The sequence below is a fragment of the Chlamydomonas reinhardtii genome, chromosome 13 (genome assembly GCF_000002595.2).
Source record: "Chlamydomonas reinhardtii strain CC-503 cw92 mt+ chromosome 13, whole genome shotgun sequence".
Lineage (NCBI taxonomy): Eukaryota > Viridiplantae > Chlorophyta > Chlorophyceae > Chlamydomonadales > Chlamydomonadaceae > Chlamydomonas > Chlamydomonas reinhardtii.
Window position 1 is genome coordinate 2,381,174 of NC_057016.1, and position 18,258 is coordinate 2,399,431.

The window sequence follows — 18,258 nt, forward strand, 5'->3', positions numbered from 1 at the left end:
CCGCCGTCTTCCTCGATAGAGAGTGTAAGGCGCCTCCGTTCATTTAAATGCGTTTCTGTTGAAGCAGCAGCCCAACCGTTGCCCTGGAAGACATGCGCTGAGCGCAAGAGCCTGGAGCCGTGGAGGATCCTCGTTAACGCACGCTGCACCAGCTAAGGGAACCCCGCTGCGTAAGCGCCCTTCCGGTCTGCCTCAGGTGGCGCACTGCCGCAGAATTGGGCTTACGTGCATCCTGCCTACTTCCGTACCGCCCGCTCCCTAGCTAGTCCGCCGTGCACTCCGCCGCAACGTCCCCCTCCCCAGCCGCAGCCGCGGCCGCCTGGCCCTTCTCCTCCCCCTCCACCGCTGCATCTGCATCTGCGTGCGAATCCAGCCAGGCCAGGGCGGTGGCGAGCACGTCGCGCCAGCCATCCTCCTTGGTCAACACATGAAACCTGCGGGCAAACATACCACACACGTCCAGATGTCCAAAGGGAACGAAGCGGCAGTGAGAGGGGGAAGCGGAAGCGGGAACGGGAACGCACGACGGCACGAGTGTGGAGGGAACGCGCTTAAGGGGACGCATCACGCATGTGTGTGGTGCTTTCATCCATGTGCCACGGTGCAGCGGAAATCAGGTACTGCCATCCCTCCACCACCCCTCCGCACCCCTCCGCCACGCCTCCGCCACGCCTCCACCACGCCTCCACACCACGCCTCAACACCACGCCTCCACGCCACCCTCCACACCCCTCATCGCCGCCCCTCACCCACATGTGGTCCACGGGCACCAGGGTCTTGTCGGCGGCGCGGCTGCGCTCGTACAGCGCCCGACTGCCGTGGGGGTCCGTCCACCTGCACGCCGGCGGGTTCCATTCACGAGTATTCAAGAAGTGATGAAGGCGTAGCCAGGAAACAGCAGCATAGCAGACGGGAGTTAGGGGGTGCGGGGGGAAGCGTGACGCCGGGGAGGTATGGCACAGCTCCCCTGACATGGCACGTGGCCACTGCACACATCCCAGCCCTGCACCCGCCCACTGCATACGCTCGTTGCGCACACGCTCATTGTGCACACACACATACTGGACGGGCTTCGTTCGTTCTTCTAACGCAGACATATACACACGCGCTCAAGCCCAATCATTTGCGCAACAGCACCGCTCTCGCAGCCACCCGCGCACCTGTCCCGTGCGCTGTGGAAGACCAGGAAGGGGAAGTCCAGGGTGTGTAGCTCGGCGGTGAGGGTGCGGCAGGCGCGCAGGTACTCCAGTGCGTTGCGCACACGCGTGCCGTGCTGGAAGCAGGAGGGGTCGGACTCCCACAGCTGGTGGGGTTGGGGTGGGGGGGTGGGGATTTGTGGGGGGCAGGTGGAGCGGGTAGGAGGAGGGGTGGGGGGGAGATGTGGAGCGGGCAGGAGGAGAGTGTGTGTGTGTGTGTGTGGTGGTGGGGGGTGGGGGTCGTACACACGGAGTGCGTCGGTGCCACGGTCCATGGGCGGGTGGGAATGGATGAGGGGGGAGTGGGTGTTGGGTTTGGGGAATGGGAATGGGAGTGTACTGCCCGAATCCAGAGAACAGGAGCCCAAACTGCCATCGGATGCTCTGATCTGGGTTGGGGCGAGGTGCTGAGCTGGCCATTCAGGGGGCCGTGCCGCGCTGGGCGGTAAATCCGCACTGGAGCAGCAGAAGTAACGTGCGGCAACATCCATACATGTGTTTGTATGGCCGCTCGCACACCCAGTCACTGGCACCGCCGCCAAAACTGCCGCCACCGGCGCCGCCGTTCCCGCACCTGTTGTATGAGTGGGAACACGCGGTTGGGCTCGCCCTTGACGATGGGCAGGTGCGGGTACAGCACGTTGAGCACCGCCGCCGCCAGCCGCAGCAGCAGGTTGGCGGAGCGGCTGGACATGCCCTGCGTGTGGCAAAGGAAGGTGTGTGTGGCGCGGTATGTGTGTGCGTGCGTGCGTGCGTGCGTGCGTGTGTGTGTGTGTGTGTGTGTGTGTGTTAAAGAGCACAAGGAAAACGTTGCGCAAAGACAGTGTATGCGATGCAGCAAAGCGACGGTGTGTGTGTGTGTGTGTGTGTGTGTGTGTGTGTGTGTGTGTGTGTGTGTGTGTGTGTGTGCGTAAGCTGTGTGTTGAAAAAGAAAACGAAAGCCCGCCCGTGTGTGTTTGTGCGCGAGTGTACATACGGCGTGAGAATTGCTGCGGGGAACTGCCGCGCTTGGCGCTCTACGACGTTGCTACTGCCACAGACGCGCTCCCCACACCCTGCTCGTTGGGCTGCGGCACGCGCGTCCCCATCTCTCCCCAAACACCCTCTCCCCTACTTCCCCCCACGCTGTCACGCGATACCGTGTGCTGGCGTATGCGTGATGTGCCCCGCTGGTTCTTCACACCTCCACACCCATACACCACCCCCACCCCCACACCCTCGTGCACCCCTGAACCACAGATGCATGCCCTCCGGCACCCTCCCCCCCCCCACCCCTTCGGAGCTGCTCTGGACTGCTCCTTCCACCTGCCGCTACACTGCCCAAGCCCGCCCGACTACATACGGTGATGTACAACGATTCGCTTATGCAGCTGCAGTTCTCCTCGCCGCGCGACTGTTTCCTTACGGGATTGGTTCAACGTTCACCCCCCCCCCAAAACACACACACACACTCCGCACCTGCAGGCTGATCATGGGCGCTAGCAGTACGGCGCCGGCGAACAGGCGGCGGCCGCTCAGCCGCATCACGTGCGTGGCGATGCCGCCGCCCAGGCTCAAACCCATGATGAACCTGGGGAGTGTGGGGATTTGGGGAATAGGGATGGAGTAGGGGGCGTAGTGGGTAAGGACACGGTAGCAGGGAAAGGAAGTGGGCCTTGGTGTCTGAACCCAGAGAATTCACAGGAGCGGAGCAGGGAAGCAACCGGAATCGCTCGATTCCGACAGCAGCAGCCGCAACCCCAAGCCCAAGCCCAAGCCCCAGAACCAGTCCCAGCCCCAGCCCGAGCCACGCACGGTCCCAGACCCACCGCGGCGCCACACGTGCATCGACCGGAAAGCCCGGCACCACCGCCGCCACCTCCTCCTCCGCCGCCGCGTCCGTCGCTCGCCGCTGCTCCTTGCCCCTCGCCCCGTCCTCGTCCGCCTCCTCCGCCTCCTTCGCAGCCTGCGCCTCCGCCGCCCGCGCCTCCTTCCCCTCCCCCTGCTCCGTCATGCCGGCGCCCTCCGCAGCCTGCTCCTTCCCGTCCTCGCCTGCCTTGGCCGCCTGCTCCTGCCCCTCTGCGTTGTCTCCGCCCCCTCCGCCCCTTGCGCCGCCGCCGCCGCCGCCGCCACGGTCTCCCTCGCCTTCCCCGCCTGCCAGCGCCGCCGCAAAGTCCATCACATCCTCCACGTAATGCTCAAAGCGCTCGATGTAGCAGCTGGGAAATGGGTGAGGGAAAGGACAGGGGTTGGGGTATGTGCCCGCGCCCAACGAAATTGGTCCAATAGCCGAGGAATCGTCGCCCAACGGGGGATTTGGGGGGAGAGAGGATGGGGAAGCGGGATGCGGGGGACGGATGCAGCGCGCATGTCCTAGGGAGCGTACGAACCCAGACATCAGCCCCTAACCAAAGCACACACGCAGAAACACAACACGCCGAATTGCATGGGCAGGCGAGCACGCGGTTTCCTTCTTGTCTTTAGAGAAACACACAAGCACTCTTCCTGCTCGCGCCCGTACATACCGGGTTCCCTCGGAGCGGCCGGCGCCCTGCAGGTCGATGCCGCACACCGCGTAGCCCTGTGCGTGTAACACAAATGCGTATGTGTGAAAGCCAGGAAGAAAGACACCAGGATTTAGTGGCTTGGCGAGCCCACACTGGGGATGGCAAGCGCGGCAAATTGTAGTCCAACATACACAACACACGTGCGCCGTTTATCTCGACCACCCAGATCCCCCAGTCGTGTGCTCCCCCTTCAACCCCCTTCAACCCCCTTCAACCCCCTTCCCCGCCCCTTGCGCGCGTCTGCCCTGCGCCCTCGTGGTTTCCTCCCTGGTATTCTCCATAACCATGGCGAACCATCCCAATGGACAAAGAACCCCCCTCTCCCCCTGCCTCCGCCGCCCCCACCCCCCCACACTTACTGCGCGGTTGAGGGTCTGCACCCAGCTGCCGCGGTAGGTGGGGCGGGAGCCGGGGCAGCGCGTGCGCAGGAAGTCCCAACACAGGTAGGCGCCTGGGTAACGACCGGGGGGGAGAGGGGAAGGGGGGAGGGGGAAGGGGAATGTAGAGGTGCAGTTGGCGTGGGTGCGGTGGGACATGGCAGGAAGGAAGCAAGTGGCGAATACAGTTGAGTCCCGATCGACAAGTTGCACCCAGCCCAGGCACCGATGATAATGCAAAGACGCGCCGGCCCTCCAATGTATAACCAGTACCGTGACCGGCGGTTTGCGTGGGTGTCTGCAAATGCAAGTTCCCTGCGTCGCCCGTGCGCGGCGCACTGCGGCCTCTCAATCACCGCGGCCATGCCATGCCACCCCAACTGTCCCCCGCCCGCGCCCGGTCTCCCCCTCTCTTGGCCTGCTTTGGGTTCTGGAATGAACTCTCCCCCTGTTCGCATGTGTTCGATTTGCTTTGGGTTAGTTCATTCCAGAACCCAAGGTGCTTTGGGTTCTGGGATGAACTAACCCCTCCCCCACGCCCCTCCCCCTCACCATGTCCGTGCACCAGCACCACCACCCCCTTGGGCCGCGTCAGCACCGCAACCTCGTCCTCCTCCTCCTCCTCCTCATCTTGCTCCTCCTCAGCGTCAGACTCCGCCTCTGGCACTGCATCCGCCTCCCGCTCCCACTCCCGCTCCCGCTGCTGCTCGGGCTGATGCCGCTGCTGCTCCAGCTGTTTCCCGCGCTGCTGCTTCGGCGGCTGCTCCGCCGCGGTCAGCGGCTGCCTCCTTTCAGGAGCAGCCGCTCCCACTCCTGCTTCCACTCCCACCGCCGCAGTCGGCGGAGCAGACATGGCAGTAGCAGCAGGCGGCAGCGGCGGGGCACGGCTGCAGGCGTCACAGCCCGCGTCCGCAGCAGCGGACGGCCCCTGTGGCGGCGGCGTCGGCGGCGACCCTGACGGCGGCGGTGGCGGCGGTGGCAAGTCAAGCAGCTGAATGGTACCGGCACGGCTGAGACCGCCGCCGCCGCCACCACTGCCGCCGCCATCGCCGCCGCCTGCACCTGCACCTGCGGCCTCCGCCACCTCGCCGGCTCCCTGCTCCAGCAGACTAACAACCCCACCACCACCGCCACCGCCACCACCAGCACCAGAGGTAGAACCGGGTACGCCGTCTTGTTTGAAACCAGAGCCCCGTGTCAGGTCCATGTCCTCAAGATCCAGATCCATGGACAGCTGTGTTGCCACGCTTAACGCGTGCGTCAGCAGGCACGCCGCCGCCACACTGCGGCTGCGGCGGCTCAGACCCCCCACCCGCCGCACGCCGCCATTGCCGCCGCCGCCGCCGCCGTCACTGCTGCTGCCGCCGCTACCGCTATCGCCACCGGCGCTCGCGTCGCCGCTGCCGCTGCTGCCGCCGTCATCGCTCTGAACGAACTGGACGCGCTTGCCGCCGCCGCCGCCGCCGTGGCCACTAGCAGCGGTACGGCTGCGGGCGCCGCCATTGCTACCGCCGCCAACGCCGACGCTGCGGCTGCGGGCGGCGGCTGCGAAGGGAGGGCCGGGCGGAGGGCGCGCGCTGGTACCGCTAGACGCCTGCGCCTTGGGCGGCTGTAGCTGTGACGCACCGCCGCCGCCGCTGCCGCTGCGCCTGTGGCTTGCAACTGCCGCTCCCGGCGTCCGTTTAATCATAGCCGCAGCCGCAGCCGCCGCAGCAGCAGCAGCCGCGGGGGCAGCGTCACACGGCTCCGCCACGACCCCGGCCGCCGCGCCGGCCGCCGCGCCAAAGGCGGAGGCGGGCCCAAAGGCGGAGGCGAGCCCGGAGGCAAGCCCGGCGGCGGGGGCGGGGCCAGGACCGGAGGCGGCGGACTGCAGGCGATTGAGCGCGACGGCGGAGGGCCGACGGCGCGGCGGCAGCGGCGGCACTCCACCCGACGGCGCCGGCGCCGGCACCGGCGCCGCCGCCGCCGCCGCCGCCGCCATCTCTGGCTTCGCACCGCGCGCAGCCGCATTGGTGTCCTCCGCTGCGGCGGCTGCGGCGCCGAAGGGGCTGAAGGGGCTCAAGGCACTTCGCAGTGAAGCCACCGCCATGGACAGCGAAGACGGTTGCGGTGGCGCCGCCTCCGACGCCGCCGCCTCCGCCGCCTCCGACGCCGCCGCCCTTGCCGCTGCTGCTTCTGCTGCTGTTGCTGCTGCTTCTACCGCACTCACTAAACCGCTGTCGTTGTCCGGCTGCTTGCTAGCCGCCGGCGCCGGTGGCGGCGCCGGTGGTGGCGCCGGAGGCAGTACTGTGCCGATCCTCGATGGCTTGCCCGCCCGTGCCGCCTTGCCAGCCGTGGAAACCTTGCCAGCCGCAGCTGTAGCGGGCCTTGCCGTTGTGCTACTGCTGTTGCTACAGCCACTGCTGCTACTGCTGCTACTGCTGGTGGTGGTGGCAGGCCAGAAGTAGCAGGCAAGCCGGTAGCCGCGCCGGTTGACCATGTGGCCCAGCCGCCCCACACGGCCCAGCACCTCTGCCAACTCCGCCGCACCCGCCGCCGCCGCTGCTGCCGCTGCCGCCGCCGGATCCGCATCCCCCGCCGCCGCCGGCCCGCCAGCTGCCTTGGCGACGCTGCCGCTGCCGCTGCCGCTGGCGGCGGCGGCGGCGTCTGGAGCCGTCGCTGAGGCCGCTGAGGCGCCGGGGGTAAAGGCGGTGCCAATGAGGGCGGGCGGCACACTGTGCATCACCAGGAGCGAACTCAGGCCGCCGCCGCCGCCACCGGTCGTGCCGGTGCCAGCGGGGGAGCCGCCGCCGCCGGCAGCGGCGCCAGAGGAGCCGGGCGCAGGGGTGTACCAGGGGTAAAACCAGGAGTAGGAAGAAGAGGGGGAGGAGGAGGGGGAGGCTGCGGGGCGTGACGTGATCGGGGATGACGTGTGGGCGGCTGGCGCATCAGGGGCATTGCTTGCTGTAGGTGCTGTTGCTGTAGGGCTGCTGGCGGCAGGGGGCGTGGGGACTGCTGCTGCTGCTGCTGCTGCTGCGGCGGCGGCGCCCGAGCCCCCCTCGCCCCGTGGGTCATCCTCACCAGGGCTGCAGCCGTCGCCGCCGGCCGCCGCCACCGCTGGTGACGCCGCCGCAGGCTTTACAGTAGCATGGGCAGTGGCGGCAGCAGCGGCGGCCGGCCCCGCCGGCGCCTCGGCCGCCTTGCCGGAGGCGACCTCGCCGACCCGCCGCGCTGGCTCACCCTCCGCGGCTCCAGCTTGCTCCTTCTGCTGCTCCTGTTGCTCCTGATCCTGCTGCCCTTGTTGCTGCTCCTGCTGCTGCTCTTGTTGCTGCTGCTCTTGTTGCTGCTCCTGCTGCTTGCCCGCGCCTTCTCCTGCACCTGCACCTGCGCATTCTCCTGCGCCCACGCCTGCGCCTGCGCCGGCCCCAGAGCTCCAGCCGGGGAAGCTGCACCAGGCTGGCCACAGCGAGGGCGTGGCGGCCTGGGGGCTGTTCACAGGCTCCATAACAATAAAGCTTGGCTTGCTGTTACTGTGTGCTAAACTTTTACACTGTATGCGATGTCGCTATCGCCATGTAATAGGAGAGTCTCTCATAACACAGGATCGGGCATTTACAGCAGGCTACCAGCCTTCATGCAGCTTGTCACCACAATTTCAATGACTCTTCCGACGCCGCGCCCAGCGCACCGCACGTAGCAATGTCACCATTTACATCCTTCACAGTTTATAGTCGAATCGCCCGCTCTCTGACCCACATCACCACGTCACCACATCACAGTTCTAACCCCGGGACCACAGGACCGCCTTGCGCCCGAAAAGCATTTTATTGCGTGACCCGAAACATTATCGTTGACCCGTAAGCTTTTCAGATCCAGGCATCAAGAAGCATCCCCCTCAATTCGCCCCCCGCCCCCCCTCCCAATGCCCGAGGAGCCCACCATCCCCACACCGCTCCCACAAAAAGCAACCAAAATCCAAAGCCTTATCAGCCAGCCAGCCAGCCAGCCAGCCAGCCAGCCAGCCAGCCAGCCAGCCAGCCAGCCAGCCACCCGCAAACCTCCCTGTCCACACTTCCCTCTCCTTCCCCTCTCCATCCTCCTCTCCTCTTACACCACGGTCACCACGTACTTGCTGACGGCCACCTTGACCTTCTCCATGAACTCCGCCGCCTGCACCTGCTCGGCCTTCTTGGCGGCCTCGATGTTCTCCGCCAGCAGGTCCACCAGCGCCACGTCAATCTCGTTGGCGGCGGCCATGTCCTGGAGCGGTGAGGGAGGGGGGCGGAGGAGGAGGAGAGGGGGTTAGGGGGGATGGATGAGGGGTGGGGGGAGGAACGCGCGTGGGGGACAGCATGTTTGGGGCATACTACACCTACACAACATGTGTTCGACCTCGTGAAAGGACGGCTTGACCCCAGGCCCCCAAGTCCAAGCCCAGCACACTTGGGGCTTCGTTCTCCGTGCCCGTAACCTGCTGCCCCGAACTGCATCCAACCCCTCCACGGCCCCCATCTCCCAGTTTGTGCTGGTACTTACAAGCCCCTCTCCCCCTCCCCTCTGCCCCTCCCCTCTCCCCTCTCCCCCCATTCCCCTCTTCCGCCTCCCCCCCTCCCCGCTTCTCACCAGGATGCACTGCTTCTTGTCCTTGCTGGTGAGCAGCTTCTTGAGCCGCTCCGCCGCCGTGGCCGTGGCCGCAACCGCCTTGTCCACCGCCTCACACGCCTCCTCCAGGTAGGTGCGCAGCGTCTCCAGCTCCGCAAGACGCTCCTGTCAAGAGCATGCGTGTTGATATGATGGGTTCGGATTTGGGTTTGGGCGGGTGAGGTGGTGATTTTGATGAAGCGCCGTGTCCGCCGCTGCTGCGGCGGCAGTTTCCCCCGCCGCCGACCCCCCGCCGCCGTCACCTGCCAACGCGTCCGCCGCTCCATTCCGGCCCCCCGCTCAAGAGCCCCCTCATCTTCGTCTCGCTTCTCCTCCCTCCGCTCTCCCTCCTCCCTTTACCCTCGTCCCTCGCCCCCTCCTCCCTCCGTCATCCCCACCTTGGGCTGGTAGTTACAACCTCCCCCCCGCAAACCCCCCCCCACACATATCCCAGGCCCCCGCTCGTCGTCGTTGGTTTTGGTTTAGTTTGGGCTGGTATTTACAGCCCCATCCACCCACGCCCACCCACGCTCCTCTCCCTCACCTGGTCTGGCTTGGCGCTGAAGCGCTCGGCGCCCACCAGCGAGTCCAGCTGCTTGAAGAAGGCGGGCGTGAACTTGGGCCGGCAGCGGGCCACCTGGGCAAGAGTGCAAGGGCGCGCGTTCAAGTATCGTATGATGCAAAGCGTTGTGCGGTTGTGCGTTGTCAACCCAACAGCCAGGGGACGGTGGCTTGGTCGCTTGCGGCCAAGGGCGGCATGAGCGGGTGAGGGCGCGCCCCATGCAAGCACCGCAATGCCGCAGTGCGCCAGTGCCGTGCCCGCAAAACCCCCGGCCCCTCCCCCGATCCCACGGGGGCCTTCCGTGGGGGCCTTCCCCCCCGGAGGCCCCAGCCATGATGGCCCTCCGGTCGCCCGCCGCCGCCGCCACCATCCGTCACCATCCGTTGCTTGATGACCCTTCCCCTCGGCCTCAGACCCGCTCCCTGCGTTGGAACCCCCCTCCCCTCCCAACACACACACGCACACACCGCACTGCCGCACGCACGTCACTCTGGTGAAGAGCCCGCACCCCACTCCCACCACCACACGCTGGGGCTCTGGGTTGTTTGGGTTGTTTGTGCTGACTGACTCACCCCCTCCCCCTCCCAAACCCGTATGCTGCATCGGCCTTCTTTGACAAGCCGCAGCCTCACGGCCGCCCCCGCCCCCCCCCCAAACCCACCCACACACGCGCTGCCATCGCCTCGGTCCACAAACATACGCCTCCCGCCCCAACACGTTCCCTCCCCCTCGCCCCTCCCCGCCCACACACACCCCTATTGGCTCGGCCACATAACCCCTCCCCTCCCTCCCCCCTCCCCGCCCCCCTCCTCTCACCTCGAACTCCATGTCCTCGGCGTCCGTGTTTAACATGAACTCAATCAGCTCGTTCACGTCCGACGGAGGAACACGCGCCTCCCGACGGATGAGCACCTATGTGTGTATGTAGGTGGGAAGGGGAGCAGTGGGAGCGGGCAGCAGTGAGGGTGGTAGGGCGGAAGCTGGGCATGGGAGGGGCGTGTGTTGCGTGGGTTGAAGGCTGGAGAGGACACGGGTTAGGGATTGTGCCCTATGTGCCCTGTACCTGTGCCTGCTTCGCCCGGCCCTGCCCCTGACGCGGTACAACAACACTCGGGGACGTACTTGCTGCACAGGCTCGGTCACAGTCACCCTCCTGTGAATCCCTTCTACTCTGCTAGTTCTGGGCTCCCGAGCAAGCACCTCAGCCCAGGCAACTGTGACACTTATGAAAAACATTGCGGGTGGCAACTCATGTACCGTACTGTATGATGTTTATAGCTCACCGCTTTGCGGACTTCGTCCTTGGTCCGCATGATCTCAGCCGCGAATTCCTTGTTCTTTTCCAACATGCGCTGGGTCAGGCTGCGCGGCGTCAGGGGCCGGGCAGGAAGGGCAAAAGGCTTAGTAAGGTGTAGTCAGGTGGGATGGCAAAAGAGATAGTGGAGTGCAGCGAGTTCACGAGGGGCGCCGCTTGGCAGCTTGACAGTTAGGTTGGGGGTCCGGGTGTGTACGGGTGCCCTAGCGCCAGCCAGGGCCAGAGCACAGGCAGGGACAGTGGCAGGGGCAAACTGGATGGCCAGCAGCCCCAAGACGGCCGTGGACCCCGCGTGCTACGAGCTTCAATTCGGCCTAATCACGCGGCTTGCTTAAACCAAGCGACGGCCCCGGCAGTGCACCGAGAAAGTTGGACCGCAGCACATTGCGCGCCAACAACCCGAGGGCCGATTCCCGTTTCTCACCGGCGGTTAATAATGCCCTCCTGAGGCGGAGTGCTGAAGAGCTTCTCCGGGTCATAATTCACGGCAAAGACCTGCACAGCCCGGCGCCGCGACGACCGCGCGAAGCCCGGAACTGGGCTGCGGTAGGAGCACGAGGTCGCGGAGCCTGTGAGTTGACGGGCCATAAGGCTGGTCATCGTTGCTGATTGTAAGAGCTTTTTGCGGGCTGGCCAAGTCCGGGGATAGTGAGATAAGGCTCGCGCAGTCGCGGCAAGGAAAGGTCTTGTGAGGGCCCGCTATATGGCTAGGCGCAGTTGCAGCACGACTAAGCACAGATAACGCAAACTTTTGACGCAAGCGAGGGCAAATGGGCCAGTCGCTGGGAAGGGGTGCTGCGAGCGGGCTTGCATGGGCGACGCGATCGGGCCGAGTCACCCGTTCCTCCGTCAATTGCAGCCGCTTTCAACTGGGTCAAAGCACATTTGCTTTTGTCTAGGGATATTTTGTTACATTAGAACTGAAACAGGGGGCGCGCAAGGCTCAGCGCGCCGCTCGCTGACGCAAACGGTGAAGCAGACCCGTTTTGTGTCTCTCTTACGCTTATAATCGTCGTTAGTAACCTTCTAGAAGCATTGGAGTGGCTACTGACTAGCGACTGAGAGCAGGTGAGGCCTTCCGGGATGAGGGCTCCCGGCCAGCCAGCGCTGTACCGTCGCGCGCTCATCGCCGACGCTGCATTGGGCAAAAGAAGCCAAACTTGAATGCATTGCAACCGCGTCGATTTTAGAAGGCTCGGTCGCGGGCCCGCATGGGATAAAAAGGGCAGGATTCCGGGGCCTTGCGGTCGCGTTGGGCGAGGCAGCGGTCGCGCTTGCGCTGTAGTGTCAAGTGATGGTTCCCAAAACGTAGCGATCCGGCGCAGATCAGGCGGGGTTGCATCGTTGTTCCAAAACCCTGCTCCAGCAGCCCCCCGCACCTTGCAGCTATGCAGGCCGTCCTCTCGGCTTGGCGCCCTTGCATCAGCGTGCAGCACCCTGCCACGTGCGCTCCTGCTCACGTGTGTTGCTATATCTCCAGCTGTAGCTTCCAACCCTTATAACCGCCCGTGACCTGACGCCGGTTCCCGACTGTTGGTGTTGCATTGCACGTGCCGGGTTTTACTTTTTGCCTCCTTACTCGCTTCCCCACAGGGTCAGCAGCGCGACAACCACCGGCCCAGCAAAATGATGCAGCAGCCCCGGCCGCTGCAGAGCGGCCGCGCCGCCGGCGGCGCCGCCCAGCGGCCCATCCTCGGCGGAGCCGCCGCCGGCCCCAGCGCCAGTGTACTGCCGCCGCCGCTCCTGGCGACGGCGGCGTCGTCGGCGGCGGCGCCTAGCAACGGCGCCGCCAGCGCGGCGGCGGCGGCGGTACTGGCGGCGGCGGCCCCGCCGCCACCCATGATGCGTGGCGGCGGCGGCGGCGGCGCGGGAAGCAGCCGGCGCGGCATGTCTGTCAGGTGCGTGTGTTGTGGGGTGGGGTGGGATGGGGTCGGGTGGTGTTGGGGCACAGGGGGCTAGGGGCAGGCATGCCGCCCACTCACAGTGTTGGCAGGGCGGACACGGAGGTGGTGGGCGTGTGTGTTGATGTGTGTGGAGGGGGGAGGCCCAGAAGCCTTAGCGACTATGACGGGTGTTGTTGTTGGTGGTTGTGGTGTTGTGTTGGTGTTGGTGTTAGGGTTTGGGAAGGACGACGCAACGGGGAGGCGCGTAGGACACCTCGCCTGGGCGGCTTGCCTTCCTGCCACATGCACGTCCATGCAACACACAGCAAGCCTAGGCGCGGAGGTGCATACGGCACGGCCGCGGGGGGAAGGGGGCCTCCGACTGGCCGCGCGTGTGTGATGGATAGGTTGGCACGGGGGAAAGGGTGGACACTTAGGGAAGCACGCGGTAAAGGGTCGACAGTGTGCATGCGAATGCGCAATCAAACAGCGGGCCGGGTGCGGTATGTGTGTGAGGTGGAGGTGGAGGTGGACATGGTTGCCCGGGCAGCGCAACGGAGCCGCCCAAGCCTCCTCTCTAAGCACCCACCCGCCGCCCCTCTGCAAGCACAGGCGCGGCGCCGCCCCGCGCAGCAGCTCCACCCCCGCCCGCGGTGGCGCCGCCCCCGGCAGCGGCGGCGTGCCGCCCAGCACGGCCGCCGCCGCCGCGCCGCCCGCCGCCGCCGCCACCGCTGCCTCCAGCAAGTCTGGCGCCGCCACTGCTACAGCCGTTCCCGGCAGCGGCAGCGGCAGTAGCAGCAGCGCCGGCGGTCCGGACGGCTCGGGCTCTGCCGCCAGCTCGCCGCCGCCGTCTCCTGGCGCGGCCACACGTGCCGCCAACGGCGCCGCGTCCAAAGGGCCGTCGAGCCCGGTGCGGCTGTGTTTGTGTGTGTGGGGGGTGGGGGTGGGGGTTGGGCGGCTGTGTGTTAAACACGAAACAAACGGAACAAAGCCGCCATGGCGGCTGTGTGTGTGGGGGGGGGGGCGGCTGTGTGTGTGTGTGGGGGTGGCTGTGTGTGTGTGTGTGGGGGGGGGGGGGTCGGGTGGGGCGCGCTGCGTGTGGGCTGGTTGCGTCGGCGGTGGGGACGGTTGCGGCTGCCAATGATACTGCCACTGTCACTTTCGTCCCTACCACTGCCACCACCACGGGTGTCACAGGCCCGATATGCCGGGCGGATAAGCTGTGGAGGCAACGCGCACGCAGCACATGCGAATGCCATCAAACAGAATCCAACTCCAAACCCGCCTCTTGAAATGCTATTGCAGATCGCATTCGACAAAGCTATGGCTGCAAAGATCAACGCGGCTCGCGAGCTCGCTCGGCGGTTGGCAGAGGAGCGCGGCGCGGCCACGGCGGCGGCGTCGGCGCGCGGGACGGCGGACGGCGAGAGGTGGGCGTGCCTGAGGCTTTGACTTTGGGAGGTTGAGGGAGGGGGCCGGGGGTGTGGCAGGCGGCTGGTGGCCTTGGGGGTGGAGTGGTGGCCGGCAGGGGTTTGCTGTTAGAGGCCGGGGTTGGGGCGGGGGGCTGGTTGCCGGGAGCGCAGTGCCGGCCAGCGCAGTGCAGGCCTACATGGCCGAGGCGCGCGATGTGATGGGGCCGCACTCGCCAGCGAGCAGCGGGTGGAGAGGAGGAGTCCCGACAGCTGCAACGGTGGCGATGCTGTCGCGCTGGATATCGCGGATTCCCTGGGGCGACAGCGCGGACGCGGCAGGTTGCACAGGCTGGCGATGGTCACGCTGAAATGCCCAGCCTGCAATAACATCGGGATGTGTGGTTGGTCGCCACCTTGTCCTTGCAAAACCCGCAATGCCTGCAATACCAATGTCCAACCAACCAACCAACCACCCCACCAACCGCTCCCAACAATGCCCACCCAACTTCCACCCAACTCCCAACAACTCCCAACCACCCCTCCCTCAACAGCAAGCGCGCCGCTGAGGCCGCCAGCGCCGAGGCCGCCGCCGCCGCCGCCGCGCAGGCTGCCAAGGCGGACGCGTTGGTTCGGGCGCTGCGGCGCGCCGAGAGCAATCGCGACAGCCTCACGCGGCTTCGGGCGGAGAATGAGGCGCTGCGGGAGCTGCTGCTGGAGGTGGCGGCGGACAAAGACACGGCCAGGGCGCGCATGGAGGCGGTGGGTGCTGGGGTGGGTTGGGGGGAGGGGAGGGGCGGGGCGGGGGGGGGGGGGGAGGGGAGGGGAGGGGACGGGAGGAGGGGCGGAGGGGATACTGAGGATTAAGTGAAAGGAATGGTGGGTGGTTGGGTGGTGGGTGGTTGGGTGGTGAGTTGGTTTGCGCGGGCATGGGTTACGGAGAAGGTGGGAGAGGGAGGGCGGCGGGGCGGTGGGGAAGGGGGACGGCCTGGCGGTGTGTGTTGGGGAGAGGAAGTGAGGGAAGGGGGCAGGGCGGGGCGGGACGGGCCGGTCGATAGTAGTACGTTCGTCCGTGCGGTGTGCATTTGTCTCAGCGTGCGTGCGTGTGTGTGTGTGTGTGTGTGTGTGTGTGTGTGTGTGTGTGTGTGTGTGTGTGTGTGTGTGTGTGTGTGTGTGTGTGTGTGTGTGTGTGTGTGTGTGTGTGTGTGTGTGTGTGTGTGTGTGTGTGTGCGTGCGTGCGTGCGTGCGTGTGTGTGTGTGTGTGTGTGTGTGTGCGTGTGTATGTATGTGTGTATGTGTGTGTGCCGTGGTCGTGACCGGGAGAGACCCACGCGGCTGCCGGCCCGCCCCACCGGCCGCACGCGCCCCCCGACGCCAGGTGCTGTCAAGCCTCTCCGACCAAACCCTAGTCGAGCGCGCTAAGGCGACGGTAGGCGGCGCTACAGCCGCCGCCGCCGCCGCCACCGCCGCCACCGCTAGCGCTGCTACTGCCGCGGCCCCCCTTGCAAATGGCGCCGTCCCCACTCCCGCCGCCAAAAAGGCTACGGGCGCCTCCGGCGCGGCCGCTACTGCCGTCGCCGCGGCCGCTGCTACTGCCGCTGCCGCGACGGCTGCTACTGCCGGGGAGGTGGAGACGCAGCTGGTGGCGGCGAGTGCGCAGGTGGCGGAATCCATTGCGCCGAGCAAGGTGTGTGTCGGGGGGCGTTGGTGGTGGTGATGGGGAGAGCGTTGGGGTGCCGGGGGGCGCGTTCTTTGCTGCGTTAGCAACATGCGCAACTGTCAAACGCAGCCAAACCTTGTCCTCCTCAACCATGTCTGTCCTGCCTTGCTTGCTTGCCAAAACGCGTGCGCTTTGTAAACGCGTGCACACACGGCCGCACACACACACACACACACACACACACACACACACACACACGCACACACTCACAATTCATATACACACACAGGCGGCGGTGGAGGCTCCGCCCGGCGCGCTGCAGAGTGCGGACGTGGCTCTGAGCCTCAGCCAGGCGCGGGCGGTGCTGAGCGCGGTGCAGCAGGCCAAGGAGGCGGCGGCAGGTGGGAGGAGGGGGGGAGGAGGGAGGCGGGGGTGGGGGTGGGGGTTGTAATACCAGCCCAAACTAAACCAAAACCAACGAAAATGAGGGGATTGTGGGGGTGGCGGGGGCGGGGGCAAGGGGCTCCACAGCTACGGAGCCAGGGTGTTTTCGTTTGGTGTGAGTGTGTGGCACGCACACGGCGTGTGTTTACTGGCATGTTCGTGGCGTGTGACGCCCACACGGTGTGGGGTGGGGCCGTGCAAACGTGCAAACACAGGTGGCGTGGGAGGCAAGGAGGCGGCGGTGAAGGACGCGGTGAAGAAGATGGAGCAGGCGGCGGCCAAGAAGGATAAGGGCGCCGGCGGCGCGGTGGCGGCGGCGCCCGGCGGCGCATCGGCGGCGGCCACGGCGGCTGTCGAGGTGAGGGGCGGCGGGCGGGCAGGGTTTCGGTTGGGTGGGTGGTTAGGTGGGGTGTGCAGAGGGTTGGGTGGGCGCGGGAGGCGAGGGTGGTGGGATGCAGAAGCGGGTGTTGTTTGGACGCGGGCTTGTGTTATATCAGGAGTATGATGGTGGGACCCCGGACATCAGCACTTGGTTACGTGAGGCCCAACACTGTTCCTTGCCTCGCATGCACTCACCTTTATCACACCCCATACAACAAACAACACGCACACAGACCCTGCACGCGGAGCAGCCAGCTGCCAAGGCCGCCGCCGCCGCCGCACAGGCCGCCGCCGCACAGGCCGCAACCGCCGCCAAGGCCGCAACCGCTGCCGCCGCCAAGGCCGCCGCCCCCGCCCCTCCTGTAGTGGAGGCGGAGGTGGCGCGGGCGGTGGAGGTGGAGGTGGTGGAGGCGGAGGCGGCGCCGCTGCCGCCCGTGCCGGAGCCCACGGCGGCTCAGCTGCAAGAACTGGCGCGGGCCGCCGCCGCCGCCGCCAAGCTCGTGTTCGTGTGGCCGCCGGGTGAGCATGTGTGTGTGTGTGTGTGTGTGTGCTTGGGTTGGGTGTGCGTGTGTGTGTGTGTGTGTTTGGGTTGTGTGTGCGTGCGTTTGTGTGCGGGATGGGATGAGGTGGGGAGTCTGGGTAGCGGTGGGTAACCACGCAACTCCCTGTGTCTTGTGTTTCTCCTTTCCAAACCACCTGCCCACCCCTTCTTAACAAATCATGAATGTAACCGCCCTGCTTTCCTCCCGGCTGCAGAGGGCGGGCTGGTGGGTCGGCCGGTGCGCATCTACTACAACCGCGCGCGCGGCCCCCTGCCGCCCAGCAACAAGCTACAGGTGGGGGGAGTGGGTGGGATGTGTGGGATGTGTGTGTGGGTGATGCGCGCGCGCGCACACATACACACACACACACACAAACATACGCCTATGCCCCTGCCTTTGCGCGTGCACACACACGCACACACACACACGCGCACACACACACGCGCACACACACCCCCCCCCCCCAACAGATGAAGGCGGGCTTCAACAAGTGGGAGGAGATCGCGCTGTTCGACATGGAGCCGGCGCAGGGGCTGACGGTGAGAGGGGGGAGCGGGGGAGGCGGGGCGGGGGGCGGCCGGGCGCGTGTTTTTTTTTGACACGGCAGCCCTTTGGCACACTGGTCGTCAACGTTGAATTCTGTGCCTTACGCTTGTCATCCTACTCTTGTCATGTGAAGCATGCAAACAACTTGTCCCCCCACGCAAGTTCCACCACCTAATCCTCTACCTCGCTCTCACTACCCAATCGCCTACCTCCCTGGCCCGCACCACCAGCCTCCAAATCCGCTCCCCGCCTCCCAACCAATTTACCCCACGCCACCCCATCCCACCTCCACCCCCAACCTCCACCTCCCCCCCCCTCTACCGTACCGCTTTTCCAAACATCCCTGCAACCCCCCTCTACCGTCTACCACTTCCTTAACTAGTCATGAATGTAACCCCCCCTGCAGTCGGGCGGTGGCCAGGACTGGTGGGTGCTGTGTGTGGAGCTGCCGCTGGAGACGTTCCGATTCGACTACGTGGTCATGGACGCCGCCTCGGGGGCCGTGGACAACAACAACTGGAAGGTGGGGGGGAGGGAGGAGGGAGGAGAGGGAGGGAGGGAGGGGGGAAGGGAGGAGGGTAGCCATTCATGCGAACGGTTTCTAATAAAACGTGGAAGTGGCGCCATCCGGGGTCTTCGGAGGGAGGAGGGGCAAGGAGGGAGGAGGAGGGAGAGATGGCCAGGAGGGGGGCAGGAGGGGTTGGATGGGTGGCCGCCCATGCAAGGCGGCGTCGCGGCTGTGTTAATGCTTCCTGTTCCAATCAGTGCTGGTGGGGC

At 66.1% G+C, this 18,258-nt stretch overlaps 3 protein-coding genes across 4 annotated transcripts; 1 reads left to right on the forward strand and 2 right to left on the reverse strand.

Annotated features, from left to right (window-relative positions):
* Window positions 1-12: 12 nt before the first annotated feature.
* CHLRE_13g579500v5 (uncharacterized protein) lies at window positions 13-7,638 on the reverse strand. Its single transcript, XM_043069529.1, has 9 exons — window positions 4,672-7,638; window positions 4,102-4,193; window positions 3,701-3,756; window positions 3,005-3,394; window positions 2,655-2,766; window positions 1,771-1,893; window positions 1,161-1,303; window positions 754-834; window positions 13-434 (listed from the first exon to the last, which is right to left on the reverse strand). The coding sequence occupies exons 1-9, from the start codon at window positions 7,601-7,603 to the stop codon at window positions 263-265; spliced, it is 4,101 nt and encodes a 1,366-aa protein (XP_042917504.1). The 5' UTR covers window positions 7,604-7,638; the 3' UTR covers window positions 13-262.
* Window positions 7,639-7,698: 60 nt separating this feature from the next.
* Window positions 7,699-11,348, reverse strand: CHLRE_13g579550v5 (uncharacterized protein). Its single transcript, XM_001693752.2, has 6 exons — window positions 11,041-11,348; window positions 10,585-10,663; window positions 10,118-10,213; window positions 9,284-9,376; window positions 8,722-8,865; window positions 7,699-8,358 (listed from the first exon to the last, which is right to left on the reverse strand). Exons 1-6 carry the CDS (start codon window positions 11,214-11,216, stop codon window positions 8,206-8,208), a joined length of 741 nt encoding a protein of 246 aa, XP_001693804.1. The 5' UTR covers window positions 11,217-11,348; the 3' UTR covers window positions 7,699-8,205.
* Window positions 11,349-11,538: 190 nt separating this feature from the next.
* On the forward strand, window positions 11,539-18,250 carry CHLRE_13g579566v5 (uncharacterized protein). Of its 2 annotated transcripts, none has more exons than XM_043069530.1 (13): window positions 11,539-11,684; window positions 12,210-12,514; window positions 13,112-13,409; window positions 13,805-13,929; window positions 14,463-14,670; window positions 15,287-15,595; window positions 15,858-15,969; window positions 16,228-16,370; window positions 16,627-16,912; window positions 17,150-17,229; window positions 17,406-17,474; window positions 17,888-18,004; window positions 18,207-18,250. In XM_043069530.1, the coding sequence occupies exons 2-13, from the start codon at window positions 12,243-12,245 to the stop codon at window positions 18,225-18,227; spliced, it is 2,040 nt and encodes a 679-aa protein (XP_042917506.1). In that variant the 5' UTR covers window positions 11,539-11,684; window positions 12,210-12,242; the 3' UTR covers window positions 18,228-18,250. The 2 variants fall into 2 exon arrangements, with proteins under 2 accessions (XP_042917506.1, XP_042917505.1); XM_043069531.1 differs by having other exon boundaries at window positions 15,449-15,595.
* The last annotated feature ends 8 nt before the right edge of the window (window positions 18,251-18,258 follow it).